The 21,888-nt window shown below is 38.6% G+C and overlaps 1 protein-coding gene across 2 annotated transcripts in view; it reads right to left on the reverse strand.

The window, feature by feature from the left end:
• map3k22 (mitogen-activated protein kinase kinase kinase 22) overlaps positions 1-21,888 on the reverse strand; it is an 86,618-nt gene that overhangs the window by 54,448 nt on the left and 10,282 nt on the right. For both annotated transcript variants that reach the window (XM_057824111.1, XM_057824112.1), the window contains 3 exons: positions 14,833-14,919; positions 14,501-14,545; positions 2,221-2,330 (listed from right to left, as the gene is read on the reverse strand). In XM_057824111.1, coding sequence (XP_057680094.1) covers positions 2,221-2,330; positions 14,501-14,545; positions 14,833-14,851 — 174 coding nt within the window. In that variant the 5' untranslated portion in view covers positions 14,852-14,919. The remainder of the gene's footprint in view (positions 1-2,220; positions 2,331-14,500; positions 14,546-14,832; positions 14,920-21,888) is intronic.

Here is a 21,888-nt window from a genome sequence, read left to right on the forward strand (position 1 = left end):
ATCCTGAGGAGCCTGCAAGTCTGCGTGAGGTCATGGCACGAGGAGAAGGAGTCCAGCTTATTGGCTGAGAGGCAGGTGCAAGATAGCCTCCTCCGAAACTCTTTTTGCTTGTTGTTTGTTTATCATTATAGTTCACCGCATACTTTCATTGGAAAGAGTCAATGGGTCCTGTTCAATCGTAAATGCTTAGGAATGTTATTACTCTACTCTTACTCTAAATGCCACCGGGTCCAGTTAACAACATATACAGCGGTACCTCTACTTACAAACGCCTCTACAAAGGTAATTTTCAGGTTACGACACGCCTCAACGGGAAAATATTACCTCTTGTTGAGAAAAAAAAAATTCAGGTTATTAGAGACAAAAATACTACCGTGATTTTCGGACTATAAGCTGCTATTTTTTTCCTTCATTTTGAATCCTGTGGCTTATAGTCCCGTGCGGCTTATTTGTTGATTTATTTGGGGGTAATAGGCAACAAATGCCTCCTAGCATGCAATGCAGCACTACATATGTAAATAACAATCAAAATTCATTTTCTGTGCTAATTATTAATTCAGTTGCTGTTCCAGTTGTTTCACTAATTGCTTGTTATAGTATTTGGTAACACTTTATTTGACAGTGGCATCATAAGACTGTCATAAGCCCGTCATAATTATGACATGACACTATCATGGGCATTACTGAATGCTTATGACAGATGTCATTAAGTGTCATTCCCCAAATTATGTAAATAACTTCATTTATATCCAACTCAGATTTTTGCCATCCATTCAAAAGTGAGATAATTTGCCGAATAACACTAAATGACATCTGTTATAGGCATTCATTAATGCTCATGACAGTGTCATGCCATAATTATGATTGCCTAATGACAGTCTTATGGCGCCACTGTCAATTAAAGTGTTACCAAAAACAATGACTAGTGTTTAATGAAACAACTAACAGTAACTGAATAAATAATTCGCAGAGAACATGAATTGCGAGGAGGCATGTCGGACGACAACATTGTTGACAGCAAGTGGCAGAGTTGTCTGTCTCCCCCAAGTGGCAGTGATGGCCAAATGAAGCTTCTTGAAGCAATGGAGCTTTGCAACCAATTGGTTAAAAGTTCATGGTGGCTCATTTGGTCTTCTGACCGTCGTATGATGCCGCTGTCTAATGAAATGTTCCCAGTTAATATCCTTTGGTATAAATATCTCATAATACAGTGATGATAGCTGTGGGTTATAGTCCAGTGGGGCTTATCTATGAACAAATGCCATTTGAGTGTAACATTTGGTGGGTGCCGGCTTATAGTCAGATGCGCCTTATAGTGCGAAAATTACAGTATACACTTCTGTAAAAGTTACATATGTACTTTTAAATGTCGCGCCATAAGATCCTGCTCCCCTATTGGTCATACCCTTTCCCATCATGCTTCAGTCATGTGATTCTGCTCTCCTATTGGCATATTGTTAATGACGTTTCAATTTGGGTGTCGCAGTATGATGACGTGCACAGGCGCGACGGTGTTTTTGTTATCACAGGTCGATGTGTTCGCCAAAAGAGCACAAGTCTCCTCGTATTTTTGTGTCATGAAGAGTGAGATAGGCAATATAATAGGCACCATCGATCTCGTGAAAGAGGACATTTCCTTCCTCGAAAGGTAATATATATGTTGTTTTCCCTTTTGCATTATGTTCTATTATCTACTTCATTATAGGTATTAGCGGTTAGGTTAGGTATATGGAATGATTCAAATCTGCTTGGCTGTTTTTTATTCCATTTTTACCCCGATTATAATATTTAATGGTGCGTTTCAGTAGTGCTTGGAACGGATTAAGGTATTTACATTGAATATGTCTCTACTTATGGAATTTTCAGGTTACGAGACTACTTCCAGAACCAGTTAATGTCATGAGTAGAGGTACAACTGTAAGAATGATGTTAGCATTCTTTAATCTCAAAACTCTCACTACAAACTAGATTACACTTTCTTGGTTGGTTATACTTGTGGTTCTTCCCAAGGTTTCTCTTTTGCCATGGGGTTTTTTGAGTTTTTCCTTGCCGCCATGGAGGGTCTAAGGATGGGGGATCCCCAGGGACATGGACTCATCTCATTCATTTACTGTGTCTGACTGTGTATCAAAATGACTCTGTAAAGCCCTCTGAGACAAACCTGTTGTGATATAGGGCTATACAAATAAAATTGAATTGAATTGAATTGAACTTGGTTACCTGTTTGTACAGCAAGGTTCTGCTCTTGGGTTTGTGGCTGTTGTGCTGAGTGTAGCAGCTACCCAAGGCCGCAAGGTCCTTCATGATGGAGTTGAGGGCCTCCTCATCATCTGGGAAGGCGAAAAAAACACAATGCATGAATTATATGGCTGTGAAATGTTTAGAGATCGACCGATATGGGTTTTCCAGGACCGATACTGATTATTACTAATTAGACGGGCCGATAACAGAGTTTTTGAGCAGATATTCATTTGCAGTAAAAGCGTAAATATAGGTGTAAAAAATTAAATAGTGCAAACACTGAAATTAATTGAAATGCCTAAAGCATGTTTATTGAATCACACAAATAGAAAATAATAGCTAATAATAGGGTGTGGCGTGTTTCAGCGGTAGAGGAGTCATTCCCCAACCCAGAGGCTGTGGGTTCAATTCTGTGCCCTGATGATCTTGTCTAAGTATCCTTGAGCAAGATACTAAACTCCACGTTGCTCCTGGTACTGCGTCCCTAGTACGTAGATGAAGATATAGTGTGAAGTGCTTTGAGGGCCTTGAAAAGGTGGAAAGGCGCAATACAAGTATGACTCTATTTATCATTACCATTTAACCAATCAGAGGACGGGGTGAATACTAGTGCAGGAGACAGCAGGCAGGTGAGAAAAGCATGGCTGCATCTGAGCCAAAATAACCCAGTTTTAAATAGATTTTTTTCATATCGGCCGGTAGGATTAAAGAAAGCCACAGACAGAAAGGCTTGTAGTCCTTAAAAGATAAACGTTATCATCAGTTAAAATAATTTGATATTGAAACCCCTCTTGATGTTTTCGTTTTTTAGTTTAACCAGTAGGTCGCTATTGTTAGTTGTTGTTGACGTCACATGGTTACGCTGCCGGGCTTCCAGAGTATGACCCTAGCGACATAAACATGTCATCTGTCAACCCTTTTAATTTGAACCCGAGAGGAACATTAATGAGCATGGCAGTACTGTCGATATTTCACAAAACGAGCAGAAAAAGCAAAATGAACAGGAATGACGGCTTGAGACGAGATGAGAGTAGGGGGAAAAAAACGTGTTCTGCCAAAATGTGCAACCCCGGCAAAACGTCCTACAAGAGGCGAATTTGACACGTAAAAGCTGTGGCTTATTAGAGCTAATAAGTCTTTTAAGTCTGTAAAAAAAGGCTGATACGTCAAATTTCCAAATATCGGCGCTGATAATTGGCCCCATGACCCGGCCGATAATCGATCTCTAGACTTGTTACGCATTCATTGAGGTTCAGATACAGCTGCCCATTTAGTTTGCAGATACACTTGTCTATCATGAGTTAAAGCATATAGGAGGGGTAAAAGTATTACCATAGTGCAGATTTTTACCTATAATGGGTGATTCTGGAATTTATGAATGGAGGTTCACTGTATATACACAGAAAAAAAAACCATTAAGTTTTCAGGATGAGGCATCCAGGTAAACTTGCAATTTTTTTTCTTCAGAGTAACTTCTGTTTGGGAAGTTTTATTGTTCAGGAAAGATCGTGTTTCTCTGTCAAAGTCCACCTGCCCACATGCCTCCTACGCAAGAGACACACCAACAGCAACGCAAGCATTTTCGAAAAGAATGTAAAATGGTAATTACTTTACGTCATGTGCCGGTAATTATGATGTTTTTTTCTGAAGAGTCAATCATTGTTTGTTTGCTGTTTACATAGTGAAATCTTACTGTGGAACTCCATTTGTGTTTCTGGTGTTCCTCTCTTTGTAACATCCTATGATGTCACAAGAGGACATCAAAGAAGCGAATGAGAGACAAGCATCGTAGGTTGTTGTTGACATTATAGAAAATTATAAAATAAAATGCAATAATTGGTTTATTATTGCTTTAGCACTCATCAGGTTTCGCAAGTGTACATTACATTTTGCTTTGTGCATCTCCAATGGCCATCATGGAATGAATGATGGCTTTTTCCTAAAAACTTTCAATATGTTCTTATATTTGTGTTTAACAATTTGCATCGTTTACCAATATTTTTTGTGTTATTTTCTTAATGCATTGCTCCTAAACAACAGGTGTTCATTACAGCATGAGTACTCATTCATCTAAAACAAGCTACTGCCGAAATAATAGCACCCACATCGAGCCGCACTCTCCCACGTTCACAAGCACGAGACTTTAATAGAAGCAATTATACCAGTGGGGCTCTCAATAATCTTAAAAGGAGCTTTGTTGATGCTCAGACACGAAGCGCACACACCGTACACTGCAACAGCACAAGCAGGAAAGACCGCATTCTTTCTAATTAAGAGGCCAGACATTCACAACAAATTAGTTGGGCTCTCTATGAGGTCATGACACAAAAAATATGTTTCTTCATGTTGAAAGGCAGACAACTGGAGCAATTAAGTGCATGGCAAAACTGGTAAATGTACCGTCTAATGAAATGATCCTGATAGCTTTAAAACTGTCTGTGCAGTTTAATAAGGGTACAGAAAAAATACTAAACCCAAATACAAGGAAAAAAAGGGTACATATTTTGTCAGTTAATCGACTATACTTAACTGAAGAAGAAACAAACACTTATAGACAGTGGCGGTTCCTGGCACGAGCGGGTTGGGCACTCGCCCTGGGTGGCAAATTGCTAGAGAAGAATGCACGAGAGGTGCATGCGAGTGATTGTCTACTTTTATAATAGGCGCCCATAGCGTTGCAATGACGACCGCGGTTACTGTCTGCATGCAACAACACAAGGAGAAGGAGGTGGGGGTGGGGATTGGATCAGTACGCAGTTTAACTCACCTAGGGTTGATTTTGATTCTGATTGTGGAAGGAATCTCTTTTTTTTAAAAACTTGAATATCTTACCTAGTTGTATAATGTATATGGCGGAAAACACTCAGGTGACTTGAAGTTCCGCTCTGAGACCCCCAATTTGGCTAAATTTCCAAATTGTCCTATATGCATATGTGATACATCATTGGAAAGCTTAAAATCTCAATTTTCCGGGGTAAGAAAAATTTTGAACAGGAGGGCATTTAAAAAATATAATAATAATAATTTTTTAAACAGCAAAACCCTAACTGGAGGTGAGAGCACGTGACAGCATAATTAAAGACGCCATGATTTTAACGAGATATTATCCCGTACTTATCTCTTTTCGATCCAAAAACTCCATGTAGTATGGCTCACCGAGTGTCAAGACACAGCTGTGAATGGCCACAGCCGGATTTTTGGGAGATTTTATGGGTGAAACGTGGTTATATAACAAGGGTCGCGATGCAGAAATCACAGACATCCAGGAGTGGTCGAGATTGTCTTTTTCATATATTTACCCTTTTAAACGTTTTTTTTTTCTCAATTATTTATCATCTCACATATAAAAGTGAATATAAAAAGTGAAAAAACATGTCTTATATGTACCTCTTTCTAATGATAAATCTGAACAAATACATTGAACACACAAAAAACAAGGGATCACTGTATACAATATTTATGAACGTTTGTGATGTCAATTTAAGATTCGCTTGCAAATATTTAATTGTTGTGCACTTTCAACTGTTTTTTGGGCGGTAATAAAAGTAAGATTCTTCACGAATACCGTGTTTTGGTTGTTGGGTTGTGCGACGTACATGTCATGCTTTGTATTTTGAGGGTTAACTGTGATAGTTTTTTTTGTTTTTCTCTTTGTACTTGTCACCCAGGGCACCATGTAAACTAGGAACGCCACTGGTTATACAGCATTTTCATGCAATATACAGTGGGGCATATAAGTATTTAGTCAACCACCAATTGTGCAAGTTCTCCTACTTGAAAAGATTAGAGAGGCCTGTAATTGTCAACATGGGTAAACCTCAACCATGAGAGACAGAATGTGGGGAAAAAAAAAAACAGAAAATCACATTGTTTGATTTTTAAAGAATTTATTTGCAAATCATAGTGGAAAATAAGTATTTGGTCAATACCAAAAGTTCATCTCAATACTTTGTTATGTACCCTTTGTTGGCATCAACAAACGTTTTCTGTAACTCTTCACTCTTCACTTGGTGTAAAGAAATCAACTGTGGGAGCAATTATTAGAAAATGGAAGACATACAAGACCAGTGATAATCTCCCTCGATCTTGGGCTCCATGCAAGATCTCACCCCGTGGCGTCAAAATGATAACAAGAACAGTGAGCAAAAATCCCAGAACCACACGGGGGGACCTAGTGAATGACCTACAGAGAGCTGGGACCACAGTAACAAAGGCTACTATCAGTAACACAATGCGCCGCCAGGGACTCAAATCCCGCACAGCCAGACGTGTCCCCCTGCTGAAGCCAGTACACGTCCAGGCCCGTCTGCGGTTCGCTAGAGAGCATTTGGATGATCCAGAAGAGGACTGGGAGAATGTGTTATGGTCAGATGAAACCAAAATAGAACTTTTTGAATATTGAATTGCATCTGAAGAACATCATACCCACTGTGAAGCATGGGGGTGGAAACATCATGCTTTGGGGCTGTTTTTCTGCAAAGGGACCAGGACCACTGATCCGTGTAAAGGAAAGAATGAATGGGGCCATGTATCGAGAGGTTCTGAGTGAAAATCCCCTTCCATCAGCAAGGCATTGAAGATGAGACGTGGCTGGGTCTTTCAGCATGACAATGATCCCAAACACACAGCTAGGTCAACAAAGGAGTGGCTTCGTAAGAAGCATTTTAAGGTCCTGGAATGGCCTAGCCAGTCTCCAGATCTCAACCCCATAGAAAATCTGTGGAGGGAGTTGAAAGTCCATGTTGCCCAATGACAGCCCCAAAACGTCACTGCTCTAGAGGAGATCTGCATGGAGGAATGGGCCAAAATACCAGCAACAGTGTGTGAACAGCTTGTGAAGAGTTACAGAAAACATGTGGCCTCAGTTATTGCCAACAAAGGGTACATAAAAAAAGTTTTGAGAGGAATTTTTGGTATTGAACAGATACTTATTTTCCATCATGATTTGCAAATAAATTCTTTAAAAATCAAACAATGTGATTTTCTTTTTTTTTTCTTTCTCCAGATTCTGTCTCTCATGGTTGAGGTTTACCCATGTTGACAATTACAGGCCTCTATAATATTTTCAAGTGGGAGAATTTACACAATTAGTGGTTGACTAAATACTTATTTGCCCCACTGTATATATTTTATTTTAAACTGAGTTTTTTTTTTTAATCCCTTCGCCTTTTCTTTTAATTTGGACAATATTTTTGTATTTTATATTGTTATGTACATATTTTCCATGTGATATGTTTTTCTTCAATCATCAATTTTTCCCTGATTTTATATTTCCAAATACTAAAACTCCATCTGAATATTTAAAACTTTTTTTACTCATATTTTATTATGTTTTAATATATCTTATATTTTTTCTGAAATATTTTGGGTATGGTAATCAATATTTTTTTGTCCAATATTTTTGTATTTTTCTGTCTGATATTTTGCATTGCTGTTTCCATTTATTTATGTACAGAGTATTTTGAATCAAATATGTTTACATTAGTTATAAAATATTACTGCTTTAGCGTTCTTCAAACTGTGAAAGTGTAATTAATGTTTTGGCTTTTGCCACTCCCGTTAGCAAATATTGACCATCCAAATATTAACTTCATACTATTTCATCATCAGTACTGGTGTGTGCCCACTTTGAACACTTATCAGGAGAGTTTTTTAACTGGTTACACAGAAACCATAAAATGATCGCGCTGCGAGAAATTTCTGCTTGTGATGGCAAGAGGCGATTAGCATGTCCTCTCCTTGTTTAAACGATCGATACCGATAAGAAAAGGGTATCGCGCAATGACATAGCTGGCATACCGCAGAGGGTCAGTTACATTCTAACTAGCAACAATGTGTGCCCTCAGGCTTCAGTGGCATGTCTTACTGGAGCTATGTCAGGAAGTGAGTCACTATGTCTGTCCTGAATACAAATGATTCCACTTCAGGAAATTAACGATTTATTTTTCTTTTATTGAATCACTAAGACATGGAGGGACACGAGTGGAAAATATGGTTCAGATTTTGCCTCATTTGTGGCTGCCAGAGTACATTTGTGTCTATCTATTTGAGCTGTTTGACAAGACCGTAAAGATCTAGACTGCTATGTTAATTTCTCTCACTAGCTAGCAGGTTATAAGCTCCTATATTAGTTGCTTTATATGTTAGCTATATTTTGACAACAAACTACATTAAGTCTATTTTAAAGGCGCATTCAGTAAAGACGTAGACTCTGATCTTAGCGACTTGCGAGCCCATGTACCAATAGAATGTGTGGGTTTTGACGATATATTACATTTGCGGTTGATTTCATTTTCTAACAGACTGTTAATGTTAGAAAATGAACGCCATGACATTTATTACCACCAGTGAAGTTGAGAGAGTTTCATTCAGTTTCTCATTGGCTGCTGTTCCTCTCTCTGTGTTGTTTCAGCCTGAGAACCGCACACCACAGTGTGCTCGCAGTCAAGGATACAAAACAAACAACAGAGGCCTGCTTGTGTGCGCCTGTGTGTGTGTCTACAGCAACACGTTTTAAAGGAACGCACGAGTGATGAAACGGGATGACAACGTCGTCATCTGCAGGGCGACGGCAGGGGGCTGCGGAACGGTTCGCCCTTCGCTGTCAACACTTCAAGTAAGACAACGGGATCGCCTTTGGGAAAGTCGGGAGCGAGGGCTCGCTGTCATCGCGTCAATTCAATCCGAAAATCTTTCGGAAGAAGGACGTTGATCCTTTTCGACTTTGAAAGCGCTGACTGAAAACGTGGTCTGCTAAGTTAGCTTTTCAGCTAATGATTTATTTTTCGGTGGTTGCCTTGGAATCATTTTTTTTCTTCTTGCTAATTTTTTTTTAATTAGAATAAATATACTTTAATTATACGCATAAAAGAAAGGTTATGTTTGACAAGACGCAACATTGAGTGAAATGTAGACTACTTGGTAATAGTCTAGTTTTGACTCCTCGCCAGTGCTTAATTTGTAAATCATAAGGTGCCGAAAGCAGAGTACATATGACAGCGCAGGGATGACGAGACGGGCACAGGTCCCGGAACGTAAGCAGAAAATGAAGATTCAGATTATAACTATGGTATCAATGTTATGACAGCAATTTACACAATTATTTAGGCTATACTCTGCACAGCACGGGCAATTGCCCGCATAACCACAGGTGGGACTTACAGTACACAGTCAGCAATTACTTCTCAACAGGTCTAACTTGTAAAGCATAAAAAAAAAAAAATATCTGAGATTACAATTAGAGATGTCCCGATCGATCGGGATGTCCCGATCAATCGGGATGTCCGATCACGTCATTTTCAAAGTATCGGAATCGGCAAAAAAATATCGGCCATGCCTGTTTTTAATATATTTATATTTTATTTAAATCGTTTTCTAATTGTATTTAACGTTACAGACATAATATGTTACACTCATCCAGAGTCTTTAGTTTAGGCTTAAGGTAGGGTTAACAAAAATATCCCTACAACGGCGGCAATTAATTAATTAAAAAATGTGTCACGTTAAAATATTCAACGCAATCAATGTATGCGCGACCCTCTCACTCATTGTAGCGCTCAATCTGTAATGACACTGTTTTACCACTATAGAGAGATAAAAGGCAGCGCAAAATGAGTAGAGTGAATTTCGGCAGCCTTTGGAGCCTTCCTTTAATTGGCTAAAGCCTTGCAATCCCTCTCCCTATGATTAGAAATATCATGTGAAGCAATGTCGGGAAGCAAGATGGCTAAAGATCATTTCTTAACACCCTAAGTTATTTCCCAAAGCAGAGAAGATATATCCATTGGTAGCATGACGTACAGTCATGGGTCCACTTCCCATCATGCATTTGGGATGGCCACAGTATCATTTACTGAAAGCTCAACAAATACACTAGATGGCAGTATTTAGTCACAATATACAAAGTCACAAGTCTTTCTATCCGTGGATCCCTCTCACAGAAAGAATGTTAATAATGTAAATGCCATCTTGAGGATTTATTGTCATAATAAACAAATACAGTACCTATGTACTATATGTTGAATGTATATATTCGTCCGAGTTTTATTCATTTTTTTCTAAATGCATTGCCAAAATGTATATGATTGGGAAAAATTATCGGGAATGATTGGAATTGAATCAGGAGCAAAAAAAAGCAATCGGATCGGGAAATATCGGGATCGGCAGATACTCAAACTAAATCGATCGAGATCGGATCGGGAGCAAAAAAACATGATCGGAACAACCCTAATCGCTACAACTGCCCTCATCGCCAGTTGTTGCTTTTCTGACTCGTTTTGAATAATCTTCCTTCTTTTTGAAAAAAGACAGTAAATGCAACTGTCTTTTTGGCATGTTAAAATACAGTTTTATCCTGGCTGCTTGCTCCTCTGATGCCGCAAATTTCCAGTTTTTTTTTTTTTTGTGTCAGGGGCGTGATTTGTTGGTCCAGCTTTTCAGTGCATTAACAAATCTCAGACTCTTTCAAATGACGTTAAATTTTTATAAACAACATGCAATTCTTGGGATTTGTTCTGTGAATGAATTTATGCATATTATTATTTCATTTTATACATTTTTTAAAAACGTTTTTATATTATTATTATTTTCTATACACGAGAAGTGCCGGATCTGCCCAAATAAGTCCCGGAACACAGGGAGGCCGAAATCAAGAGGTCCCGGATCTTGTTCCGGCAGGATCCGGCACCAATTAACCCCTGCTCCTTGCTCTACATTGGGAGTAACTCTTAGTATGTTTCCGACTAAATTTTGACAGGCATGATCAGCATGTTTTGTTTTTGTGCATCTTTCCATTTTACATATAAGTGCCTGCTGCTCACCAAAGCTAACTGCCAGCCCCAAGGAACGCTGGGGGGCCGATACCACTGCCAAGCAACGGCGATGTCAATATGACCCAACTGCTCTTTCGATGCACAGAAATTCTGATGTTGTTTCTCTAGTTTGGTTAAAATTTCAACGAGCAGTAAAGGAAGAGGTGAAAGGGCTTCCAGCTAGAAATATTACACAACGAAGGCCGATTGCAAAGGCATTGCATCATTGCTCAGCAACCTCTTTTCCCAGGGTTCTAGCTAATATAAACTGCAAAAATAGTTTAAGGGACTTTTTCAAATCTATCAAAGCTCGTAAAAAATTTGGAGTTTGCCAAAAATTTGAGAGGACAATGTTTCCTCACTTGACCTGGAGACTTTGATCTCCATGTCCTCTAACTGGCATTTTGCACTTGAATGCATCTGTTTATGCAAAATGTAGTGTTTTATGCATATTATATCAAATTCACCAAAAATGTTTTTGCTGTTTGAGACCATCTGAAGGAACACTAAGTAAAATTGCAAACTGCTAAGTTAGCTTCCCATGCTAGCTCCCGTTAGGCTATGATTGCTTGCTATTTGCTGTCATTTTACCTTCAAGGTCTCATGCAAACATGAAGTTGTTAAGATTTAACAGAGCTGTGAGTCGCCAGCAAATTGTGTGTGAGTACGAGCGCGAGCGGCTGAATAAAGACATTGAGGGGATTTCCTGGTGCCGAGTGACACATCATGGCAAAGGCATCCGGCAGGATTAACAGCCACAGCCAAACTCAGACTCACTTAGGATCCACATGCAAGCACCTACGCACACAAACACATATGTACATATACGCATACACAATGAGCCTGTGCACACACATACCAGATATACAAGGCAAGAAAACTTCCATAATTTGGCCCTACAAAAACTAACAGGGCATAGAAAGTTAACATTTCACTTTTCGTTGGGGGGGGGTGTTATTTGGGGGAATGCCTCTTTGTAATACTTTTGCATCACACTATCAGTATGTTACTATTTGGGCTTTCCTGAGAACACCAAATTAGCTAGCCCTACTCTTAAAGAGGAAGTACACCCAGGATTTCAGCAATATCTGTTATATTGTAAATGTCCATATCTTCTTTATCCGATACTTTTACTTACCGTATTTTTCGGACTATAAGTCAAAGTTTTTTTTAATCATAGTTTGGCTAGGGGTGCGACTTATACTCTGGAGTGACTTATGTGTGAAATTATTAACACATTATTATTTCATTTCACATGTTATTTTCCCAGTTAACACAGTTAGGGCACGCGAGGCATGTGTTTCAACATTGGTGGTAACTTATAAAAACAAATGAGAAGGGCTGAACATAATGGCACCGAAAAGAAAATTATATTCTGCAGATTACAAACTGCAAGTAGTGAAACATGCAGCTGAAAACAGTAGTCGAGCAGCAGAGAGAAAGTTCCGAGATAGCGAGCTAGCATGTTCTTTATGATATAATTATTACCATTAACATACCGGGGCACGTTCTCAGTTCATTGTTTACAAGTCATGCAATCTTAACATACCATACACTTATTCAGCTTGTTGTTCTCTGTTCTATTTTCATTATAAATTGCCTTTCAAGATGACATGTCTGTTTTTGGTGTTGGATTTTATCAAATATATTTTGCCCAAAAATGCAACTGATACTCCAGTGCGACTTATCCAGGTAGTCCCCGTGTTGCGCACGAGTTCCGTTCCTACACTGGTTACGTAACCCGAATTTCTGTGTAAGACGGAATTAACCCTTTAAATAAATACCCCCTAAATCTCAAAATAACCATCCAAAAACTGGTATTATACGTCTTTGTACTGTCCTTGCCAAGACACTGGAGCTAAATCCTATCTAGACAGCGAGCTAAGCTGTAATCTTTCCACTCTCTCTCACTCGGCTGTGCAACTTCTTTGTGTGTACATGTGCTCTTACTCGCGTGCGTAAGAGCACATCAAATACACGTTCCGCTAAAGGGCAGAACGGTCGTATTAATAAAATAAAGTAAAAAATAAGATGCTGTGAGGTACAATAAGGTACTGTTTCCTAACTGACTAAAAACACTGGAGACAAAATAGCGCACACAGCTCCGGCGTCATAAAGTCGAAATCATGTAAGTCTTGTACGTTGTAAACCGGGGACTACCTGTATGTTTTTTTCCTCATCATTGCACATTTTTTGGCTGGTGCGATTTATACTCAGGTGCGACTTGTAGTCCGAAAAATACGGTTAAAGTGCGAATAAAATATTTCTTTTTTAAATGAAATTTGTATGATGTGTATCAGCCCTTACTACCTGGACTGTTAAAAAACGAATTCGGACAAGGTTGGAAATGAAAAGCTATACATTGGTGAGGAGTCAGGACTACTTATCAAGCCAGGTAATGGCGGCGCGGCGCGCTTCATATTAATGGGGAAATGATGATTTGAGACCTGAGTCATTCGAATTAGGAGTGTGGTCATGGAGGAAATTCGCCCGTCAAGGATCCACTCAGTGTTGTTTTCGTCGACGACTATAACGAAAATATTTCGTCAAGGAACACTTTTTTCATGACGAGACGATAACGAGCAAAAAACGTGTTTTGAGAGACTAAAACATAACGACACAACGATACAGTTTTTCTCTGACTAGACGAGGATGAGACAAAAATGCGCAATAGTTTCCGTCCCATGTTCAAAATGTGTGCCATTTTATGTGTAGTTAGCCTGCATCGTAGTCTGGTTGTGTCACTCGTGACGTGCCTGTGACATGACTGTACCTGACTCACCAGTGTTGTCTCCAGTCAATCCAGCTTGCTCACACGGTAAGATTTGTTTTCTTAGTTTGGCCAGAGAGAATATACAATGTTGCTTTAGCCTTCAAAGGTCTAGGCTGAGCGATCATCACACTTTAAATGTAACTCGTAGCGTTAGCATAGCATTTGCAAGTAGCATTAGGCTAAAGCTAAAGGCAAGCGTCCTCTTTTTACATACAGTTCGTGGCATCCATGTGGGTTAAATTCATTGAAAATAATGCAGTGTGTATTGTCAGCAAGTTGGTGTTGTCCTTGTAGATGCTACAATATGTGCTCGTCTATCAATGTTCATTCGAAATAGCTAGAAACCTATATTTATTTTTGGAGTATATTTTTTTAAATTTTACAGATGAAAAAATTTTAGTGAACAGACTAAAACTAGACGAAATTAGTCTTGACTTTTCATCAACAAAAACTAGACGAACACAAACACATTTTGAGGTGACTAAAATATGACTGAGACTAATACGTATTAACGTCCAAAAGACTAAGACTAGGAAGAAAATTAAAAAGGCTGCCAAAAACATCACTGGATCCACTGTATTGGCATTAAATGGGAATTAAATGTGAATTTGATCTTTAGTGTGAAACCAGTCTTTGAGGGATGGAGCCACTATGTGGGGAAATGCAGCATATGTACCTTGTAAGTTCCTGGGCTGTCGGAGTCCATTTTGGAGACCGTCATCTGTGGAAACAAGGCAAATACAAACCATACTTTTGTTAGTATGCTTGGAAAAAATATTGATCTGATTATTTCGGGGCTGAAATGTCTAAACGGTGGAAATACACCCACACACTGCACCGACACAGAGTGCATAAAACGGAGGGAACACATTTCACAAAACAATGTCGTAAAACAAAACGACCATCTGGTGCTGCCGGGTGCGCACTTTTTTTTTATGTGTTATTTTCTTTTCTCCCGCCAGAGGAAGTGTGAGAAAGGTGCGCTCTCGCTTGTGCACCGCCACTCACCCATGTTTACTGTCATCATCAGGAAGTGGCCTTGTTGAACTCGAGCGTGGAGCTCAACTTCTCTCTGCCGGCGGCGGACACTTCACCCTGCAAAATAGAAACACTTTTTTTTACCACACGCGCATGTAAACGAGAAGTGTGTTTTTCGACGATTATGAAAACAGGACACAGGTGGTACAGTCTGCACTTTCCATCAAATTGGCATTTAATCGTTATTTAACCAGGAACCCTCTCCTGAGAGTCACGTATCCTTTATGACAGCCAAGCTCGTTGCGGAATCCTGTGAATACCCTCAAGTCTTGGTGGTTTCCGAGAGGCAGCGATGGAGGAACTGCGTTGTGTTTGATGTTGCTTCCAAGCCCTTTCCTACCCTCCCTTCCCGCCTCAGGTTGTCACAGTGACATGCACGGATTGCTCAGGCATTCAGAGAGGGAAAAAACAAACATTTTCCACCAGTAATTGACCTATAACCTGTACAACTCAACTCTTTGAGAAAAGTACAAATAAAATGAGCTGCTTGCACAAATCTGCACACCCCCTATTAACTTGTATGTAGCTGTGTTCAGAATTACACATTCCCTCATGTTTGATGAGAGTCGGCACCATTTAAGCAGTGTTGTTAATCTTACCCCGGTAACACACCAGAAACGTCAACGTCGCATCAACGATGCCGCCGCGATAACGCACCAGTGACGCTCGGCGTCAATTTCCTTAGGACGCGTTTCACGAGCAGCGCGTCTGTGGAGCGGCTCGATCGGTTCACACGAGGATTGCAAGATCGCGCGAGAATAGCGGGTATTTAAAGCTAATAAAACAACAACACTTTGCCTTTCAGACCCCGCGTATTGGCCAGGTTTCTTTTTGAAAGAAAGAAGAAAACAGAAGTCATGTGCTAAAGCAAAAAGCAATCCCAATGACAAAGATTTTAACATGTATATTACAAATTAAATGCCTCAATCATTTTTTTTCTTATGAACATTTTTCTAAGCTTTATTGATGTTTTTTCTCAAGTTAAAGCACCACGCAGAAATTATTAAATTTAATTGTGTAGCAGGATTTGTGTATAATTCGTATTAATTACTGGTGTTTTAGCTCATTTCAATTTATTTTATTTATATAGTAAGTTACGATTGCATATTATTTTGAAAATCGACCGGATCCACCGTATTTTTACATGAGTGACTTCCGGCCTGCCCGATCCCACCTAGTAGTATTGACGCAGGGGGGCCGCGTCTCGCGCCAAATAACAAACTCCGCTGTTCTTTTCGCGTGCGACGCGTTGAGCGCTTCTGGGACGCGTCCAACACGCGGCCGCACTGCAACTGGTGTGCAGTGGCTGATTGACTTTAACGGCCGTGTTTCACTGCATTATCGCGGCGGGATCGTTGACGCGACGTTGACGTTTCTAGTGTGTTACTGGCGTTACTTTAAAAAAGTAATTACAGTAGTTAGAGTTAAAAATGACTTCTTCCAAAAAGTAATTGAGTTAGTAACTCAGTTACCTCAATGTAAGAGTAATTAGTTACTCTTCAATGTAACTGACGTTACTTTTCATGTTCTACACGTTATTACATAATCCATTCTATAATGTCTTTCATATCAAATGTTAATATTAACTAACTGAATTCAATGGTCTTTTTCATTCCAAATTAAAAAACATAGGTCACACTTTTTACATTTTTAAAAAAATTCTAGCTATATAACAGTATAATGGTGTACAAACTTAACATTCAAATGCTGTGATAAAAAAGCATTTTTGTTTTTCCTGTTGTACTGAACCCGCACCGAGCTGTGACCCTCGTACCGAGGTACGTACTGTATACTGAACCGTGACTCGTTGATCCCTTGTTTTTCACGGTTAACTATAAGTCCCAGAGAATCCTGGAGCATGGGAATTTGTATTGGGAAAGGCCAAATGGATCTCTGCTGGGCATTCACGTGTTAATGGGGACCAGAACCTGCCGCGATAATTGAAAAACCGTGAAGTAGCACGCTCCCCCCAAAACATTTTTTGTGTGTGTTCAATGTATTTATTCAGATTTATTATTGAAAAGATACATATAAGACATGCCCCCCCAAGTATAATAAAAAAAAAATGTGTATAGTCTTTTTTTTTTTTTTTTTTATCTATTAATGTTTTTAAGCCCTTCAAATTGAATAATTATTAGTTATTTATTAGAGTTTTCAACAAGTTACCGTCCCACCGAATTATTTTTAAACAACAATTAAGTAGTAGAAAAGTCCTTGGCTTTATTAAATGCTTCATTGATTGAGTCCACTCAAATCTGCACTCGCTGCTCATTTACACACAATGAGCTGCCACGGCAACGGTTTAACAAGTTAAATGATGATTGACGCATGCTGCATTTTGAAGTTCGTGTCTCTGGCAACATCAAACCCAAACATCTGTCAATCACCGTTAACTTTAATAAGCAACTCCAGTGCACGCCTGATAAATAAAGAGCAGGCAGATGCATGGATGGAGGTGGGGGAGTGAGACTACGCGATCAGCTTGGGACAGCTCATCTGTATGTTGGAAAAAAATCTGCGATAGACTGAGGGCGTGTAGTTTGAAGCGAGGGATCACTGTATATACTGTACATATATTTTTCAATATGCAGGTGAGGCTCTAAATCTCGTCCTTCTCCTATCTTTGCTCTAGTTGTTTTGATTTAAAAAAAAAAAAAAAAAAATCACGCAAGGTTTATGGATACGTCATTCAAAACTATTATTGGTAATAAAAAACAAAAACAAATCAATTTTAAATTGTAGCATCTACAACGGCCACCTGGTGATGATAATGCCTACTCAACAGGAAAACTGTCTATTACTTTCAATTACTTGTACCCAAATGAACACCACGAACTGTATGTAGAAAAAAAAAAAAAGAAAAGTTGCCCGAGAGTGTAAGATGACGCTCACCACGCTAAACGCTAATGCTAGCGAGAACGTGAATGCTATTCTAACGCTCCGAGCCACCTAGCATTGCATTTCCGCATCATTCACCCAAATTGTAGTAACGCGCGCCTACAAATCCTCAGTAACGGTAACGGCGTTACAAAGATGGGAAAAGTAATTAATTAGATACTCACTACTGACAAAAATAACAACGTTAACACCGTTATACTCCAACACCTAACAACACTGCATTTAAGTGCCTCTAAGTAACCCCAAATAATTATAATTAGGGTGTTTCTTTCACATGTTCGACTTTGATTTCCTCACATTTAATTTTGGCCCCCAAAAATCCTTCATATCTAAAATGTGTTAAAATGCTAATATAAATTTCCAACACAGGTTTTATGATTGTGCTCCAGAAAAAAATGTGTTCACTATGCATTGTTTCCTACAGAGAACAACTTGTATTCCGCTTTCCAATGTTTATGGAGAAAACGAGGCTCGCTGTCACAGATAACAGTATGTCTATTGCTATTGGTTATGGCAGGATACAGATGTGATTTGGGATACGGTCCCAGCTTTAAAGCACACAATAAGGAAACACTGTTCTTATTTAGTGCTGGATTGTAAAAACAGTACTGTAAAAATGCTGCCATAAAAATTTTATTACTCACGCTAAACAAAAAACATAGGAATTCATTTTTTCTTGATCAAGAGGTGTGTCTCAATACTTTTGTCCACGTGGCAAAGCGAAATGTGGCATCTCCATTACAAGCAGTTATGAAGCATTCAGGGGTAAAATATAGACTAGTGTACTTCTACAGACAGGCAGACAGATATATTGGATGGTGTAATTATCCACATAGAGCATGCAGTGAGACTAATAGCCACCCTCTGCCAGATTGTCTGTCTCTTTTTCCACCAATGTGTCTTTTTATGTCGCCAGTGTGCATGTGTTTTAAACTTGTGTATTTGTGTGTGTGGAAACAACAACGATGTGAGAGCAGGACATCTAAAAGTGGAGGGCAGACCTACACCAGAGCCAAATAATCATGGCAAATAAGCTATTAACTTAAGAGCTAAAACGATTACTCGAATAATTTCAGAAAATCGATTTAAAAAATTGATCGAGGCATTTTCTCCGCCTCGGGGAATCGTTTAATTTTGCCAGCGCTATGCCTGACGTTTTTTCCGAGACTACGTCTAATGCGGCACAATGCACTAACGTCACGTGCATATATTTCATTTCATCCACGCATGAATTAAAAAAAAAAAAAAAAAAAAAAGCAAAGAGAAAGGCAGCAAGAAAAAACAGAAAATGTCAAAAGTGTGGGAGCATTTTAAACTGGAGACAAAGTAGAACACTGTTTCATGTATTCACTTAAAGACAGAACTTGCATTACACTACCTCCTTGCTGGAACCCACGGCCGATGACCGCCCCCGAAACCCAGGCCTAGCCCCCAATCCACTGAAAGCACCACGTCAACTCCGAGAGTGGAGGAGCGATACTAGGGACAAGGTAAAACAAGTTAACGTAGCGCTAATAAATAGGATTAACTTTACTGTACCTTGCTAATGTAACATTAGCCCTGCGGAGAGCTAGGTTTCTATTAATTATGACTGCTGTCGATGCGTGGCTAAAGTGTCTTTCATTCAGACTATCTGTAAAAACAGCGCTGTAGAGTGATGAGGGTGTAAAACAAAAACATAATAAAGCTATCTGTCCATTTTAGCTCGGTAGTCATTGATGGATAAAACACCAAGTAGCACTTGCTTAATGTGCTCCAATAGAGCAGGTATCATACATTTATGTTGAACACTGCAAAAACTCAAAATCCTATCAGGACTTGCAATTTAGACTTAAACTTAAAACTTAACGAGAACTTAGCTTGACACAAATGGAAATTCAATTGAAACACGGGGAAAAACACTAACTTTTAAGCAGAGGTGGGTAGTAATGTGTTACATGTACTTCGTTACATTTACTTGAGTAACTTTTTGAGAAAATTGTACTTCTAAGAGTAGTTTTCCGATACTTTTTACTTTTACTTGAATAGATTTGTGAAGATAAAAACGCTACTCTTGCCCCGCTACTTTGGGCTACACAGGAGACGTTACATTTTTCCTCTTTATTCTCCATATTAGATTTTTTTTTTTTTTTTTTTGCTAGCGATGCTGTTACCAAGAGAAGCTCTACTAATTTCCCCAATGAGATGTCGCAACAATTATCACATGACTACATTACACCAATCAGACGTAAGCTTGCCGTTCTATTATCACGCAAGCCTGTAAAATCCTGCGTCTTTAAAGCACCGCAACAAATGAAGTATTTGACATAGAGCGCTGCCCTCAACATGAATAGAAAGCGCGGATTTAAAACTCACTCCTAGTTTTTATTTGGCACCGATTGACCCCGGAAAAACGGAGATATGATCCTTTTGATTTCATAATAGTGACTATGAAGGAACCACAGTATTCACTATTCAAACAAGGGACTATTTTCACCACTAGAGGGCAGGGCACTCATTCCTTTTGGACGAATAATGCTTCATTACTGTTTTTTTCTCTCTTTGATTTAATGACACATATTTTTTTATTTCTTTGCCTTAATGTGTTATCATTATAACAACAGTTCATATACGTACATTGCTAAGAGAAAAAAAAAAATCTAACAAAAATAAGAAGTTACTCAAAATGTTACTCATTACGAGTAATATTTTCACTGGATACTTTTTTACTTGTACTTGAGTACATTAGTTGAGTAATATTATTTTGAAGTAACGCTACTCTTACTTGAGTAAAGTTTTTGGCTACTCTATCCACCTCTGCTTTTAAGTGATGTGTGTTATCAAGCTTAATGACATTTTAGGTAAGAAATAAGATTTTTAAAAAATTTTTAATAAGATCGCAAGTTTTTTGAGTGAAAGCAGTGAATTTGTTTTTTTTTTTATCTAGTCACGTTCGAGATGCAATTGTTGGTTGTTTCCAACAATGTACATCTAAAACAAAGACATTGATTGTCTAAAAATGGTTCAATACTAGTTAAAATGTCTTGTTTTCTCATTTATATTTAGAATGGCGCTTTACCTAAAAAAAAAATGTTTTATCCGATTACTCAATTAATCGATGGAATTTTCAGTAGAATAGTCGATTACTAAAATATTCGATAGCTGCAGCCCTAACCATCTTTGCTGCTCTTATAATATTGTAATATCAATTGATATGCATGACAAAACTTTTAAGAATCTACAAATCATGCTCTTGAAAAAAGGTGTACAACATCTGCTTTTGTCTTTATTTGGGATCATAAGTACCTAAATGTCAGTAATTTTACTAACTTGCTTTCTAGAAAAGTAATATATGTGCATATATTAAGGCTGGGTGAGTTCAAATTCAAAATCATACACTGAAAATACTTTAGGTCAATCTCGGTGGTCAGTCGTGACAAATTTAATCAACCAAACTTTTGTAGATTTGGTGTAGATGCAAATTAACTACACTTTATCAGATAGTCACCCATCCCTCAAAATGAGTCCTTCCATAAGAAAACTTCAATAACACTACATATACTTTGCATTATTAAACAACAAGTTTTTTGAACATCTGCTAGCTTAATGCTAATGTACAATGGAAGACATCAGCTATGCGCTAACTAAAAATAGCATTGATTTGCCTTATTTAACTCAAAACAACTGATATTAAAACAAAATCACAAACATTCATTTTCCATTGCAGATTACAAGTATTTATAACTACATGTTTAAATAACAAAAACCTAGTTAAAAAAATGTGAGAATAATAGAGATTAAAAATGTGAGAATAATAGAGATTAAACAATATTGGGGGAAAAGATTGTGAAGTACAATGTATAGTACTCCAATTTCCATCAACACCCCCCCACCCCCCAAAAAAAACTTTAAATCTCAAAGTGACCATCAACATTGTTTTTCAAATGCACACATATAAGAGTCCTAGTAGGACAGGTAGTCTCTGAACACTGCACAGTCAGGTTGTTGAAGCTAGAGTCGCCTCTGTCCGGTGCCAGCGAGTCACCAGATGGCCCGTCTGTTTCTTGACCCCCAACCCTCTTCCAAACCTACCACCCGGCATGATGGTATGCTATTGGTGCCCACTGATCACCATCCAATGCTGATCAC

The sequence above is a fragment of the Corythoichthys intestinalis genome, chromosome 20 (genome assembly GCF_030265065.1).
Source record: "Corythoichthys intestinalis isolate RoL2023-P3 chromosome 20, ASM3026506v1, whole genome shotgun sequence".
NCBI lineage: Eukaryota > Metazoa > Chordata > Actinopteri > Syngnathiformes > Syngnathidae > Corythoichthys > Corythoichthys intestinalis.